Here is a 14,900-nt window from a genome sequence, read left to right as displayed (position 1 = left end):
AACCCTCTGGCACCAAGTTTGCATCTAAAATGACCATGTGCCACAAATGCGACACAAAAAGATAGTTACTAAAATCAGTGCAGATTTTCAGCAGCTCCAGCTCCTGAACTCCTCCTGCCCCAAACATGAGGCCCAGTGCAGATGGGGAAAAGGCAAGGGACGGGGAAGGAGGGAGTGAAAAGGAAAAGGAGTCCTAAGTAAATAAATAAGTCAATAAAAGTTCTCTCTCTGTGCTCCTACACCCTTTGCTTGCAAACAGCTTCCTTTGTGTTCTTGGAGCTTGTTCTCCCATATTTCTCCTGTTCACGGACTGATATGGAGGCTGCCAACCAGGGCATGGGCACTTTGCACAAGTGGGACAAAACTCCCACGTGCATATTCTCATCTGCGTGGCAGAGGGTTCACTAATCATCCCACTGCTTGTTAAGCACTACTATCTAGATCATCAGTCATCCCATTTCTTGATAAGAACTGAAGTCCTCCCCATCACACATTGAACACTCCAGAACGCTGCTCTCAGGCTGTTTCCACTCTCCCCCAACAATCCCTTTCCCTCCTTGTTTCCAGTGTAGGTTTTTGGGGTAAGAGAATTTTTACTGGAAAGAGGACTAGTCCAAATTCAGCTCTTTCAGCCCCAAGTTACCAGTACCTATCTGAAGTTATGAGATGGGGCACAATGTCCAGCACCAGGACTTCACTGGCTCCTGCCTCCCTCTAAAGTGGCTTTTCCACCCTTCGATGCAATTCCCGATTATCAGGGCCACAGTGTGACGTACTTGCTCACAAGCCTTTGTCCTTTTGTTTTAATTCCAGCGGATTGCCTTCAACTGCAAATACAATTTTCTGCCTTGAACATTAGAAACCAGAGCCAACTCTGAAAACCCTAGGATTTGCAGCATCTTTCCTCCACAGTGCTTGTTTCTACTCCTGATGGGAACATCGGTTTTGCTGCTGAAGTGGCACGGAGGGCGACCCAGAGCACACGACAACACAGTCCTGCAGCACCCAGGCCAAGTCAGGGGGCTGTACCAGGGAGCTGGACGTTATTTCCTCCCCGCAGGCTGGTGCTTCTGCGTGCTCTGGTCCGGAGCATCCCCTCAGCAAGGCCCAGGACACCCTCCCAGAGCCACTGCTGTGACACTGCTGTGACACTGCTGACCTTGACAAAACCTGCACACATCTCTCCAGCTCAACTAGCCAAGCAGAGCACACCGTGCTGTGTCACCCTGAGCCCGCTGTCACACAGCACAGTGCCAACTTGCTGCTCTCTGAGCTATGCCAGGAGCTGCTGCTAAAACCAGCCTGGAAAGGGTCTTTGAAGTAATCTTTTTTTCTGTTTGCATTTCTTGGAGAAACTGTTTCATTTACCAGCATTAGATCTGCCACATTTTTCATGTTAATGATGTAGGATAGGATATTTGTAGATCAATGGCAGAAGTTTAAAAAATTGAACGTGTGACATTTGAATCTTATTTTAGCCCTCTGTATGCTACCATGTCCTTGGAAATGCATATGGCATGTAAGCCAATGGTAACACATAAGCGACTTGTATTCACCCATGACAGCAAATAAAATCCCTCATTTTAATTTACTGGAATTTATAAACAAGTCCACAAAATGCTCTTTAACCAATATGCTCTTTGACATCGGTTCAACAACGTTACGGGTTTAATTTCTAGAAACATTTTAAACTTAGAGAGGTAATGGTTCTTCCTTTTCTGTGGAGAACATTTTGACTACTTACACAAGGACCTCATCCTCAGAAGTTACACAAACTGCCCTGACACAACTGCATATGCAAATTGAATTCCTCAGAAGAATGGAAAAAACTGCCGTCTGCGGTTTATCTGGTTTCAAGTTTACCAAGAGGCACGGAGAGTCATTTTCCAGTGCTGCTGCTGAACCTCAGCTCACAGAGGTTTTGCAGAGCGTGTGGAATTAAACACAAGAATCCTCTGAGGCTGGACGTTTGCTGGGTTGCTCTGAAGCCAGAGCCAGAATGGTGCTAAGTGACTTTTGGTACGTTCATGTTTGTCTCTTCCCTAAGGAGCTTTTTTTCAGGTTTGGTTCCACTTCCTACTGTGCTAGAGAGTGTGGCGTGAGCAGCAAGCCCGCTGCCGAGACCCAGAGAGGAAGCAGGATAAGGCCAGCAGCAGCCATGGGCAGCACTGCTAACTTTGTCCTTTGTCTATTTTTTCTTTCTTTTTCTTTTTCAAAATACAGTTCTCAGACTGCAGGGACAGAGGGAAGAGGTATGGAGAGGGAAGAGAGCAGAACACGCCCAGCTAAGGGATGGGCTTGGGTCTGCCTCAGCAACATTTTCCCTGGTCTGGACCCTGCAAAAGACTGGCATCATGAAGCATTAATGGATAATTTTATTTCTCTTTGGAATTCTGTACACACAATATCTCCTGGGCCAAAGGCAGACCACGTTCAGTCATGTGTCAGCAGTCCCTGCCCTAAGATAGCAGCAGCTCGTTCTTTTCCCCACCTCTTCCTGTTTTCCACAAACTATTCAGAAGTGTTTCTGCAGTGCTCATCCCACTTCAGAAAACAAATCAACATAGAAGGAGTTTCTTTGATATAGACACATAAATCAGTCATGTGGTGATGAAAAGTATGCAGCCATCTAAAAACAAAACAAAGCAAAAAAAACAACAACAACAACAACAAAACCCCACCCAAAAATAAAGAGTTCTCCCCGTTTATTTGTATTTCCTGCATAGGAGGAGTTTTTTCCTGAAGCTGTGGAGGGCTGGAATCAGCTGAGACGCTTGCGTAGTGCAAGCCTCATGGACATACAGCAGCAATCAGCCAAGGTGGAAGAAGAAGAATAAAGAGATGAATCTGAAGTTGGCAGATACTAAAGAATATAAGAGTGGTTACTGCACCTTGGATTTTTGCAAATATCTTACATTTGCCAGTAAAAGTGAATTGCAGTATTTTACATCAATGTAATAAAGGTCACAGGCTACACTGGCAACCTGAGAATGTAAAGGCTCATGGGATGCTTTCAATTACAAAAGGAAAAGATTAAATACTGCTAATCATATTTTCTGCACACAGTTTCACTTTACAATTTGAACAGCACAATTCTGTTGTTTATCTGTTGTTCTGTAAGAGATGTAGGACTGCATAAAGCAATCCCTTCGGTACCAGGTGGCACTTTTCCATGGCCAGGTCAGGCAGGGCTTGGAACAGAGTGCTTTAGCAGAAAGTGTCCCTGCCCCTGGCAGGGTGGCATCCAGGTGCTCTTTCAGGTCCCTTGAGGCCCTTCCAATGCAAACCACTGTGGGACTCCAGACTGCCTCAGTTCTGTCAGCAGCGACAGCAGCTCTCAGCTCTTCCCAGGGATGACACTTCCACACCCCAGCAGTGTTCATTTCATGCTGCTTATTGACACATTTCTGCACAAAGACTGCAAGTTAAGTAAGTCTCTACTGCAATATCACGGTGTGTGAGAGGGGCTTTCATACTTTTAAAACCCCCTCACACCAGAAGGTTACAGCACATTTTATAATATGGGTTCAGTGTCAATATTTCCACATTACCAAACAAGAAAATTGTTAAGAAAGAGCAGACAGGACTCATTTATTGCAAACCAATGCCCAAAATTGTCAAATTTCAATTTTAAGGTAAACTGGACTACCCAACAGATTTTTTTTTAAGTACTCAAATATATACCTTATTCAGTAGACTTAAAAGACCATTTCATGCCAAACTGAAGTCAATTTTATAAAACCTGAATCTATTTTTTAGTCTGAGAATTGTTGATGAGAACAAATTGTGCTTATATGCTGAATTTTTATAATGATTACTTAGAAATCCAGGAAGAGACATATTTTCAGGGCTGTCTTTTACTATAAAATAAAATCACTATCAAATAGTAATTTCACTTCACAGAGCAAAAGATCCTGACATTACTAATTGGTAATAAACAAAGATGCACAAAACTCTGTGAGAAAATAAACTTTACCTTACCTGATAAAATTCCCGAAGCCAATTCTTCTGTAAATTTTCTGGCTGAAAAACAAAAAGCAAAAAATTAATTATAAGTAAGAGAAATCTATTTTTACAACAATATCGTGATATTATTGCTTTCCTCAGTGCATTCAAGAAGGGAGCTTTTTCACAATTAAAGCAAGAAGTACAAACATGAGGATGTTCCTCCGCGATGCCACTGGACAGGCCTCACCCTTCCATTCCCAGTGCCCTCTGGTTCTCACCAAAAAGGTGCATTTTGTGTATGGCTGCACAGCAATCGTAGCCACACGTTTATCAGGCAGTGGCACACCTAAACTATGTCCTGTCAGAAGGGCATATGGATTACCTGGGGATCAGAACCTCACCAGCCTGCCCATAGCCAGATGCTGCCACTGAGCTTCCAGTGACCCAGAGTTACTTCACACAAGTTGGTTCAGAGGAATGACAGTGCTTTTGGGGACGCTCCATCCCATCAGGCCTCCTGCCAAGGCCAAACTGAGAGAAGCATTTTCAGATCGCTCCAGAAATTATGAAAACCGAAGCAGCAAAACTGCAGTTAAGTGCTAAGCTCTGTCTTGTGAGCAACAGATCCCAGTCTCAGAGGGCTGAGAAGGGACCTCAGAAGAAGAGAATTGACTTGTTGACTTGTTGTTCATCTCCATCAACAAGACTTCTGGATAATTTTTGCATCCTAGTGGGGAATAACAATACAAATCAGACTTCCTTGTCACAGCAGTGGCAGGAATGTCCAGAATTGATGGGAGGCAGTAGAACATATCAAACTGGAAACAGAGACAGCTCATCCCTGCCAAACAGCGCTGACACCAACTGCCCAGAGGCAAACACACAGGCATCAACCTTCTGTTCTGCTCTGTTCTCCCACCAAATGTGCTATTTTCAAATAGCTGCATACAACTGCGAAACAAAAACTGCAGCAGGAGGAGCAGCACTGAAGGAGCCCATTGAGTTCCTGTAACCAGTTCCAGCAAAGAGGGTGCTGAGGAGGTCTCTGGGGTAGCCACCATGGACCCCCATGCTCAGCCCGTGCCAGCCCTGTCTCTGGCTGCTGCTCGCCCTGGACTCCCGTGCCCAGCCCTGTCTCTGGCTGCTGCTAACCCTGGACTCCTGTGCCCAGCCCGTGCCAGCCCTGTCTCTGGCTGCTGCTCGCCCTGGACTCCCTTGCCCAGCCCATGCCAACCCTGTCTCTGGCTGCTGCTCACCCTGGCCGTGTGCCCGGGCTTGGGCTGCACAGGAAGGGCCCTGCTGGCTCCCACTGCTGTGCCCTCCTCCAGCAGTCCCTCCTCTGGCACCACCACATCTTTTTTTCCACTTTCACCACTCTGTGGTACAATTCTGTAACCTAGCCCTTACTTCAGACTCCTCTCCAGACACCTCACATAAATGAAACAATTTGAACTTTTGAAGGACTGGAGATAACAATCAAGTAGGAAGATAATTTATCTTCCTCTTATTGTTTTGTCTAAAAATAGGCACATTATATTTCATGTCTTCCACAGACTTTGGACTTCTTCCTATCCCTTCTCTCATTAAATTATCTCATTCTTTTTGCAACATAATGGAAATTAATCCTTTCCCTGTCCTCTTTGATGCTAAATCCTTTCATACCCATTCACCAATGAACCAATTTCTCCCAAGTCACTAATCCAAACCCCACTTGATCAGGCTCTTTCTGGGCACTGGAGTGGGAAGCATTCCCTGTGCCCTGTCCCTCCATCCCCTGTCCTAAGTCCCTCTCCGGCTCCCTGGGCGCTGAAAGGAGCCGCAGGTCTCTGCTCCAGGTGTGTGTCCCAGGTGCCCAGGGCTCTCCTCTCCCTCCATCCTCCCTTGCCCTCGCAGCTCAGGGCTCCAGGGCGCTGTGCCCTGTGCCCACCCTCCTGCCTGGGAACACAGGTCTGGTCAGCACAGATTGCTCAGGGTTACTTGCCACAGGCTGCTCCTCAAACACACCAAACTCTGCCCTTCTCCGGGCGGAGCTCAGCAAATGCCCCCGTGCCTGGAGGAGCACGGCTCTGGTTTCATCCTACCCTTCAGGCACACATTTTGACTCCACTGAGCCACAAATAGAAACCCTTCCCCTCAAACAAGCACAACTTCCAGACAGCAACACCACATGGGATCCATATTAAAAAACCAGGACACGCATCCCACATGCACTGCTGCCCTCAATTAAAAGCAGTTTTGACCTTTTCCTGGAATTCCAAACCCCGCTCAAACTATCTCTTTTCATGACGAGTTTCCACTTGAAGTCTATTTATGTCACACTGGACACTGTAATGGTCAGGTTTATAAGAAAAGCCAGTCAGCTTGTGAACACATGACCACCACAGGAGCTGGTAATAGCCCAAAAACAAGTGGCTTTTCAAATCAAGCATACAAGCAGTCTCTCTTCTCCCCAGTATTTCTATTTCCTACAAATTTACACTCAACAGCCAACAGGAAAGCTTTAAGCCTATTGCAAAAATATACTCAGATGGGGAAGAAGTATTTTCAAAAAAAAATGAGAAAGAGAATATATATTTAAACAGGGCAAGGAGCCTTTCATTCAAAAGGAAAAAGGGAAGAGAACTAAATGAAACTAAATTAACAGTCTGGAAAATTTCTTTTCAGCTTTATACAGAGGGAAATGGAAGAAAGCCAATGAATTATAGAAAGCAGGTTCTATTTTGTGAAATTTATTTTTAGCAAAGAATAGGCTCATTTTTTAAGCTAAAAGGAAAAAAAATCTTGACTCACTTTGTGAAAACTGGGTTCCAAAATGAATCAGAGGACAACTGGCCACTTGGACTCTGCACACTGCTGAACACACAAGGCACAACCAGCCCGATTTTTACATGCCTCACTGAAACAGCCCCGAGAGCCCCACATGGGCTGAGGGACCACTGGAACCCTGAGTTCCAAAAGTCTCCTGGCATCCCACAGCAGCACAGGGGCCCTGCTGCAGCCACAGACTCCCAGGGTGCATCCCAGGCAGGACCCAGAGCCTCTTCATCTTAGCCATCAAGACACAGAAAGAAAAACATGAAATACAGGCTATTTACCCCTGCCTTTACTATAACTGGTTTTCTACTTATTTAATGAAAAGCAAAACCTTTGATCAAGTTCTGTTTTACCAGCAACAGACTTAGTCAAAAACTTGAGTCTACCAACATGGCTGACCGTCACAGTTGTTTCAACAGAATTATTTAGATAGTGAATTTTTGATCTCTTATATTGTCTATACAAATTTACTGGCACCCTTTAGACATTTATATTAAAAGATCCACAGGATTTAATTTTTTTTTAAATTTTCAAATAGACTTGTAAGCACTGCTGTTGCTATGGTCTCTTGAATTACACAGATGATACTGGCAAAACCCCCACATCAGCTGGATACTATTAATGTGGTGTTTTGTAGTCACTTTACACTCTTAAATGACAAACAAAAAGATGATAATCTGCATGTTCTGTTCACACTACAAGTTCACAACATTTCAAAGCCCACACAGACAAACCAACCAGGACCAAACAGGAAAACTAGAATTATGAGTTTAAGAAAAAACATTGAAAGAAAAATGCAGATTTTTCAAAATCCAACTTTTACTTAAACACTGTGTTTTTGTTCCACACATCTGCACGAACAACTTACAAACACAACTGTGGCGTCCCTTCGTTCAGCATTTCTGAAAGCCTACAGCTTTCCCAAGGAGCAGCAGAGGAAGAACGGTCCCATCCTGGCGCTGTTACAGCCCAGTGACAGCCACCAGGATCAGGGGACCGGTGCGGGGGAGAAGGAACACAACCCAGGCTGAGTAACACAGACCAAACAGGGGCTGGACACGCGCCTCTGCCACCCAGGAGAGTCTGGGGCCAGTTCACTCCCAGGCTGAGCAACGCAGCGGCTCGTGGAACGCCGAACCAGGAGGAACGGAGAAAAAAGCCAGCAGGTAACCCGGGTAAAGCAGAGCCGGAGAGCGTGGGGAAGGCGCTGCTGCCGCTCCTCCTGCGACAGGCGGCCGCGGTGGCGATGGCGAGCGGGAGGAGCGCGGACAGGGCCCGAGGGCCGGACGTGTCCGCAGGCACAGCCTCTGCCCTGCCGGGGAGGGGACACCGCCAGGACAGCCTGGGGACAGAGCCGGGCGGCCCCAGCCCGCTGCTGGCCTGAGAGGCCCGCTCCGGGTCCGGGTCCGGGTCCGGGTCCGGGTCCGGGTCCGGGTCCGCTCTGGGAACGAGCTCCCGGCCCCTGCCCTGCCCCGGCCGGAGCTGCTCAAACACTGACCGCCCCTGAACCAGGGCACGATGCTCGCCGGGAGCACAGAGCGGCCGCAGCGGGGCCGGCTCCTGCGCACTGCGGCAGCGAACACGGCCCGAGCGGCGCTGCCGGCGGCGGGGAGAGCGGGACGGGAACGGGGCTGGGAACGGCGGGGAGAGCGGGACGGGAACGGGGCCGGGAACGGCGGGGAGAGCGGGACGGGAACGGGGCCGGGAACGGCGGGGAGAGCGGGACGGGAACGGGGCCGGGAACGGCGGGGAGAGCGGGACGGGAACGGGGCCGGGAACGGCGGGGAGAGCGGGACGGGAACGGGGCCGGGAACGGCGGGGAGAGCGGGACGGGAACGGGGGCCGGGAACGGGGGCAGGGAACGGCGGGGAGAGCGGGACGGGAACGGGGGCCGGGAACGGGGGCCGGGAACGGGGGCCGGGAACGGCGGGGAGAGCGGGACGGGAACGGGGGCCGGGAACGGGGGCCGGGAACGGGGGCCGGGAACGGCGGGGAGAGCGGGACGGGAACGGGGGCCGGGAACGGCGGGGAACGGGGGGAAACCGGGACGGGGAACGCGGGCCCCGAGCTCCCCGGCAGAGCACGGTACACGCTGAGAGAAGCAGACTCGACACCTGCTGCCTGTTTCGGAGGCTCTGCGTTTCTGAACAGCCAAAGCAGCCTGTGAACTGGAGTCTGGGTACGCAGGAGAAACCAGCACCCCTGAGACAACCGAAACCACCCGTCCCAGTCTGTAAGAGACAGAGCCAGCCCTGCCTGGCCAGGGATGCTGAATTCTGAACACAGCAGCACTCTCTTAAGCACAGGAAATGCAGCCTAAAGCGGGAACAGCAAACAGTGACCTGTTAATTAACTACTCTGGCCACATCTGAGGGAAATGTAAGGAATAATGGAACAGAAGCAAGGGTGAGGAAGCAAGGCCCTACTTCTTCAAAATTCTGGATGTAAAGACATACACAGATACAAGTATGTGTGTAACATATATATATTGTAGTTCATACCACAACCATAATTAGTTGCTCCTCAAACAACACAGGACAGGGGAGGGGAAAAGAGCCACCTGTCTTTACATCTACATAATAATGGTAGCATGTCTTGTCAGTACTCCCATCTGGACAAGATCTTTAAAACCCTCGAGAACCTCACTGACCAATCTTACAGGCTATAAGACTCTAAAACAACCAAAGAATCACACAGATGCCCTCAAAAGCAAGACAACTTACGAGCAGCAGCTGAAACAAGCTCTGGTCCTTCAGCTGATGAGGCTGATGCCATAACAGCATTTAAAGCAACCCCTGGATGGGACAGAGCCCATGCGCCCAGAGCCATTTACTGAACCCATGTAAAACAAACCTCCTCTGGCCATGTAAGTGAAAAAATGAGAACAACAAATGCTTTTAAACAAAGAATATCTGTGTCAGTAGAAGCCAATTTAGTTTAATTTCGGGGCTGGGATGTAAAGAGTCTCCTGCAAACTGTTTGCATCTAATACACAATGATTCAGGGCTGTGACTAAAAGTAATCTGCCACTCATAAGAACAACTAAATCTCAGGAAGTTCATCAATCACATGCAATTCCCAAGTTTGTAACACAATATTTATAACTCCCAAGAAGAAGGGTGAAAACTGCACTCCAAGTTCCTTGTGGCTATGGAGCTTTAGAGGCAGCACCACTGTCCAGGGCCAGGCTGGACAGGGCTTGGAGCACCCTGGTCTGGTGGAAGGTGTCCCTCCCTGCCCACGGCAGATGGGTGGAATGAAATTATCTTTAACGTCCCTTCCAACCCAATCCATCTGTGATTCTACAGTATTCCAAACAAAGTATTAATGTCTGTCCCAAGTCTATTCCTTTCTTGGCTAATCCAGCATCAAAGAACAAAAGAAAAACACTTCTCTCAGCACTAATGGACCTCAACTTTCAATTGTAACATTCCCACAGAACAGTTAATTGAAGATACACATTTCTAGTAGAGTTTACATAACAGGTAATTTTCTTAAGCATTACATTAGATTATACTGAGATGGAGCAACAAAAGCTCCAGATTTTCAGAATTGCTGGTGTTGAATTCAATAGATGTGATAGCAAAGTGACCAGGCTTACACAGGTTTAACACACATACAGACACACCCTTAAAATGCGAAGTTGAACTGTGTTTAGCCATGTTTTCTGCAGGAATGCAGCACACAGACACTGTTTATCCTTGGGCACCCGGCGAGCTCAGCCTGGCTTGTCCCTGGGCACACAAAACAGGAGCAGGGCCAGGGCACATCCTCTATGGGCTGATTGCTCTCCACAGCCCACATGGAGATTAAACCCAGACAGGCACAGGCACAGGGCAGGAACTACTGCTGGATAATGACTTACAAGTAACTGCAAAGACTGGAATAAGAGAAGTCCAGAATCCTGAATCTCCTGACCCCAGTGAACTGCCCGTGTACTTCAAATTTAACTTCTATTACTGACATCTTACTGAAAGCTTAAAAGCTCCTGGATATTTGAATAACCAGTGTGTTAAGAGCATTAACAAAAGTTAATCCAACACCACACAAACTCTAATTGTTAGCAAGATCAACGACATTAATACACTCAAGTTTTCCATTTATTTGTATCCTGATTTTGGAATGACACAGGGAAAACTGAAAGAGTTGAAATCAAATTAATCTGCTTTTGCATGTGGATAGATAAAATAGAGCTCTGGCAAAATTCACACCCACAACCACCACCATGGCCTGTCCTGCGTATTTGTGGGGTTTCTTTCTGTATTTGTTTGAAGTGAAATCTTTAAAACTCCCCCAGGCTGGACAGGGGCATATCTACAACTCTTCTTTTAAATCTGCACGGCACAGAAACACGCACAGGGGAGCAGCACCATCCAGACTTGCAGCTCCCGGGAACTGAAGGCCAGTGATCCAAACAGTTCTTCCTGTGGGCTGAGTTTGATGAAGGCTTGGAAACATCCCACATGTTTGATTAATCCAGTGGTCTGTGCTGGCACCGTGAAGCAGAACATCCCCAGACTCCCAGAGCCTTCTCCACACAAGTAAACAGCCTGTTGAGAGCACCACAGGTCAGTCATTCCATACAGACACATGCTCCTAGCCTGATACACTGACAGCTCTGGGCATCTGAGCCCAGCAGCTCAGTGAGTAACTGCAGAGCAGGAGACTTGTAGAAAAAATTGCCTTAAATCAATAAGGTACAATGTGCTCTGAAGAAAAATAAAAATAATAATGTAATTTTATCTAAGTGCTCATGTTTGCAGACAGTAACTTCTGTGACCTAAAGCTCAAGAGCTGAAGGTCATGAGTTGCATGCCCTGCTGTGAAGCAATGTCTATCAATTCCTCTGAGTAATAAATGCTCTTTCCTCAAGAAGACATACATCCTTATTTATGAGCCAAATGCCGTGTGATGGGGCACTGCTCTGCTAGGGATGAAAGCCCTAGCCTTTCCCTGAATGGCTGAAGAGCCAGTGCCAGGAGAGTGCGAGCTGTCAGTGAGGCAGCTCCAACACACCCTATATTCTATTAGAAAAAAAGAGCCCTCACACCAAAATACCACAGTCCCAAGACAGCCGTGAATTTACCCACAAGTGAATCCCGGAGGAGTTCAACACACTAATAAATACACAGTGATCTAACATACATATTTGATAGCACAGCAGACAATGATAGTTGTTTACATGCCATTTCAAAAATAAAGGGCTATGGGAGATACTTGGAAATTTATTTCAATTTGATCTAGGGAGTAGGTTTTCAGGATTGGTGGAGTTTTTTCCTCCTCCTTGCTGCTATGCCAATTTCTGTAATAAATGCATCTTTGACCAACAGCCCAATAGTCCACAAAGTTTATTTTCAGCTTTATTCAGAGCTGCCACATGAAAACATCAACATTGTTTTGGTGATGCTGAGGCTGAGCCCAGCAGAGGTGGTTTGGAACTGATGGCATTGTCCTATGGGATAACATCCTCTGCCAACAATGCTCCCACAAACCCATAGCAAAATGCCCAGCTGGGACAAAGCATCTCATGCTGCCCAGCCGCGAGGGAACACACCTGGGGAGCACACCTGGCCATGCTGGGGCTCGGGAGGAGCCCAGCGCTGGACACTACACACTGCATTACTCCTGACAGAGGGAGTGAGTCTCTGCCAAACGCTGCCCATCAGGAACCGATGGCAGACAGCTCTGGGAGCTGAGGGTGGGCTCCACATGCACACAGCTCCGGGAGCTGAGGGTGGGCTCCACATGCACACAGCTCTGGGAGCTGAGGGTGGGCTCCACATGCACACAGCTCTGGGAGCTGAGGGTGGGCTCCACATGCACACAGCTCCGGGAGCTGAGGGTGGGCTGTCCATGAGACAGCTCCGGGAGCTCAGGGTGGGCTGTCCGTGAGACAGCTCCGGGAGCTGAGGGTGGGCTCCACATGCACACAGCTCTGGGAGCTGAGGGTGGGCTCCACATGAACACAGCTCTGGGAGCTGAGGCTGGGCTGTCCATGAGACAGCTCTGGGAGCTGAGGCTGGGCTGTCCGTGAGACAGCTCTGGGAGCTGAGGGTGGGCTCCACATGCACACAGCTCTGGGAGCTGAGGGTGGGCTCCACATGCACACAGCTCTGGGAGCTGAGGCTGGGCTGTCCGTGAGACAGCTCCGGGAGCTGAGGGTGGGCTCCACATGCACACAGCTCTGGGATCTGAGGGTGGGCTCCACATGCACACAGCTCCGGGAGCTGAGGCTGGGCTGTCCGTGAGACAGCTCTGGGAGCTGAGGGTGGGCTCCACATGCACACAGCTCTGGGAGCTGAGGCTGGGCTGTCCATGAGACAGCTCTGGGAGCTGAGGCTGGGCTCCACATGCACACAGCTCTGGGATCTGAGGGTGGGCTCCACATGCACACAGCTCTGGGAGCTGAGGCTGGGCTGTCCGTGAGACAGCTCCGGGAGCTGAGGTTGGGCTCTACACGGGATGCCAGGGCAGCAGCATGCAGAAGAGCAGTGTGGTCCCAGCTTGCTCAGCTTAGGTGGAGACCTGAAGACTCTTCCCCTGACAGGTGACACTGAAGCAGCCTCCTCCACTGCTCTGTGTCACAACCAGGTGTCCTTGAGCAAAAGCAAAGGTTTTGGGGTTTGCTTTACACAGGAAGGATGGGGGGGAACCACCACCAACAAACCAACTGACAGGAAGCCTCTCTTGTCCCATATATATTATTACTGACACCTTGGTTATTCAGGAGCCAAATCCTTTTCCCTCCTACATGTGGTAAGTACACAGCATCTACAACACCTACACCCTTGGGATAGCCCAAAACAAGGTTTAGGTGCTACATTTGCACTTTACATGCAATTACTTTAAGAGCAAAAATGTATGAAGGTACTATCCAGATAATTCTTTATGGTAAAAATATAGCATACAAGGAGAAATAGGAATCTTCAAAACCATGGACAACTCAGAAGAAACAATTTAGAGAAACAAAGTTTTGCTCAATTAATAAAACATTGCTGATGCAGTTGCAAGGAAGCCAAAGCACCAGAACTGATATATGCAACTGGAAATAACCATGCTCAGTGTTCCCTTAAGTTTCCACAAAAGGCCATCAGACATCTGGCAGAGAGGCAAGCTTAGAAAGAAATAAATTGGCAGAGATGTGTGCAGCCCTCCGCAAAGTGTTTCATCCAGCCACCTTCAGCAGAAGCAAAATCTTAAATGAAATACACAGATACTTCACTACTGCTTTTAAAACAGATGTACTTTAAGTCTGACATTTATATTCATTCGGAAACCTAACTAACAAGCAATACTGAAACAGTAATTTTTAGATGTCTGGAATGCTGATATTGCCACATATTTAGTTGAATATATAAATCTTAGGGATTGTGTTTGGGCCCCAGTTACAGAAAAGAGCCTGTTGTTATATTGATCCATTCACAGCTGTAAGGTCCTTGGGCTTCTACACATAAAAATTGGATGTACAGTCAGTATTTCTGATTTCAGTCAGAATACACCTTACAATAATACACCAGGGCTCAATCCTCTTGTTACAGTGGAAAAACAAGCAAAAATCCCAGACACCATGTTTTGAAAGATAATGTTTTCCTATTCTCCCACCCCTCAGACAAAAATGCATTTTATAGTATAAAATGGAATTTTAGCAGCTTTCATGAAAGAAGAAAATAAAGTGTAAACATATGAGATGAAACAAAAAATACATTCCAAACTGATTTGTGCAACATGGTATTAATTCATATGAGGTTACTAGGGTGTCAAAAAGGCAGCACTGATGGCAGTTCTGGAATTCCAGAAACCTTTCACTGCACTGAGCACTGATGGGCAGCAGCTCAGCACTCCTGTGAAGGACACCTGTCCAATACTGCCCAGGAGCAGGGTGGGCAGCACCCCGAAAGCACCTTCTACCTCACCTTGGGAAGAGACGACCACAGAAAGCAGCTGTCAACCCCCAGCCCCTCTAGCTAATGGGCTACATGCACAGAGCTTCCCTCACTGTGGGGGAGAGGCAGAAGTGAAACCTGCTGCTGTCACCGAGCAATCCTCCTTCTCCCACTTCTTTTCTGAATTTCAGCTCCCCCTGGAAGTTAAAGCAGGAGAAAGGCCAACTTGTGTGTCCAGGCAGGTGTGTGATGTCC

The 14,900-nt window shown here is 47.9% G+C and overlaps 1 protein-coding gene across 5 annotated transcripts in view; it reads right to left on the bottom strand.

Annotated features, from left to right (window-relative positions):
* The window catches only part of INPP5A (inositol polyphosphate-5-phosphatase A), a 192,474-nt gene that overhangs the window by 142,557 nt on the left and 35,017 nt on the right, over positions 1 to 14,900 (bottom strand). For all 5 annotated transcript variants that reach the window (XM_068198389.1, XM_068198390.1, XM_068198392.1 and 2 more), the window contains exon 2: positions 3,982 to 4,023. In XM_068198389.1, the coding sequence (XP_068054490.1) occupies positions 3,982 to 4,023 (42 nt within the window). The remainder of the gene's footprint in view (positions 1 to 3,981; positions 4,024 to 14,900) is intronic.

Source organism: Anomalospiza imberbis, chromosome 8 (genome assembly GCF_031753505.1).
Source record: "Anomalospiza imberbis isolate Cuckoo-Finch-1a 21T00152 chromosome 8, ASM3175350v1, whole genome shotgun sequence".
NCBI classification, from domain to species: domain Eukaryota; kingdom Metazoa; phylum Chordata; class Aves; order Passeriformes; family Viduidae; genus Anomalospiza; species Anomalospiza imberbis.
Note: the sequence above shows the minus strand (reverse complement) of the source record. Positions and strands in the feature narration are given on the sequence as shown.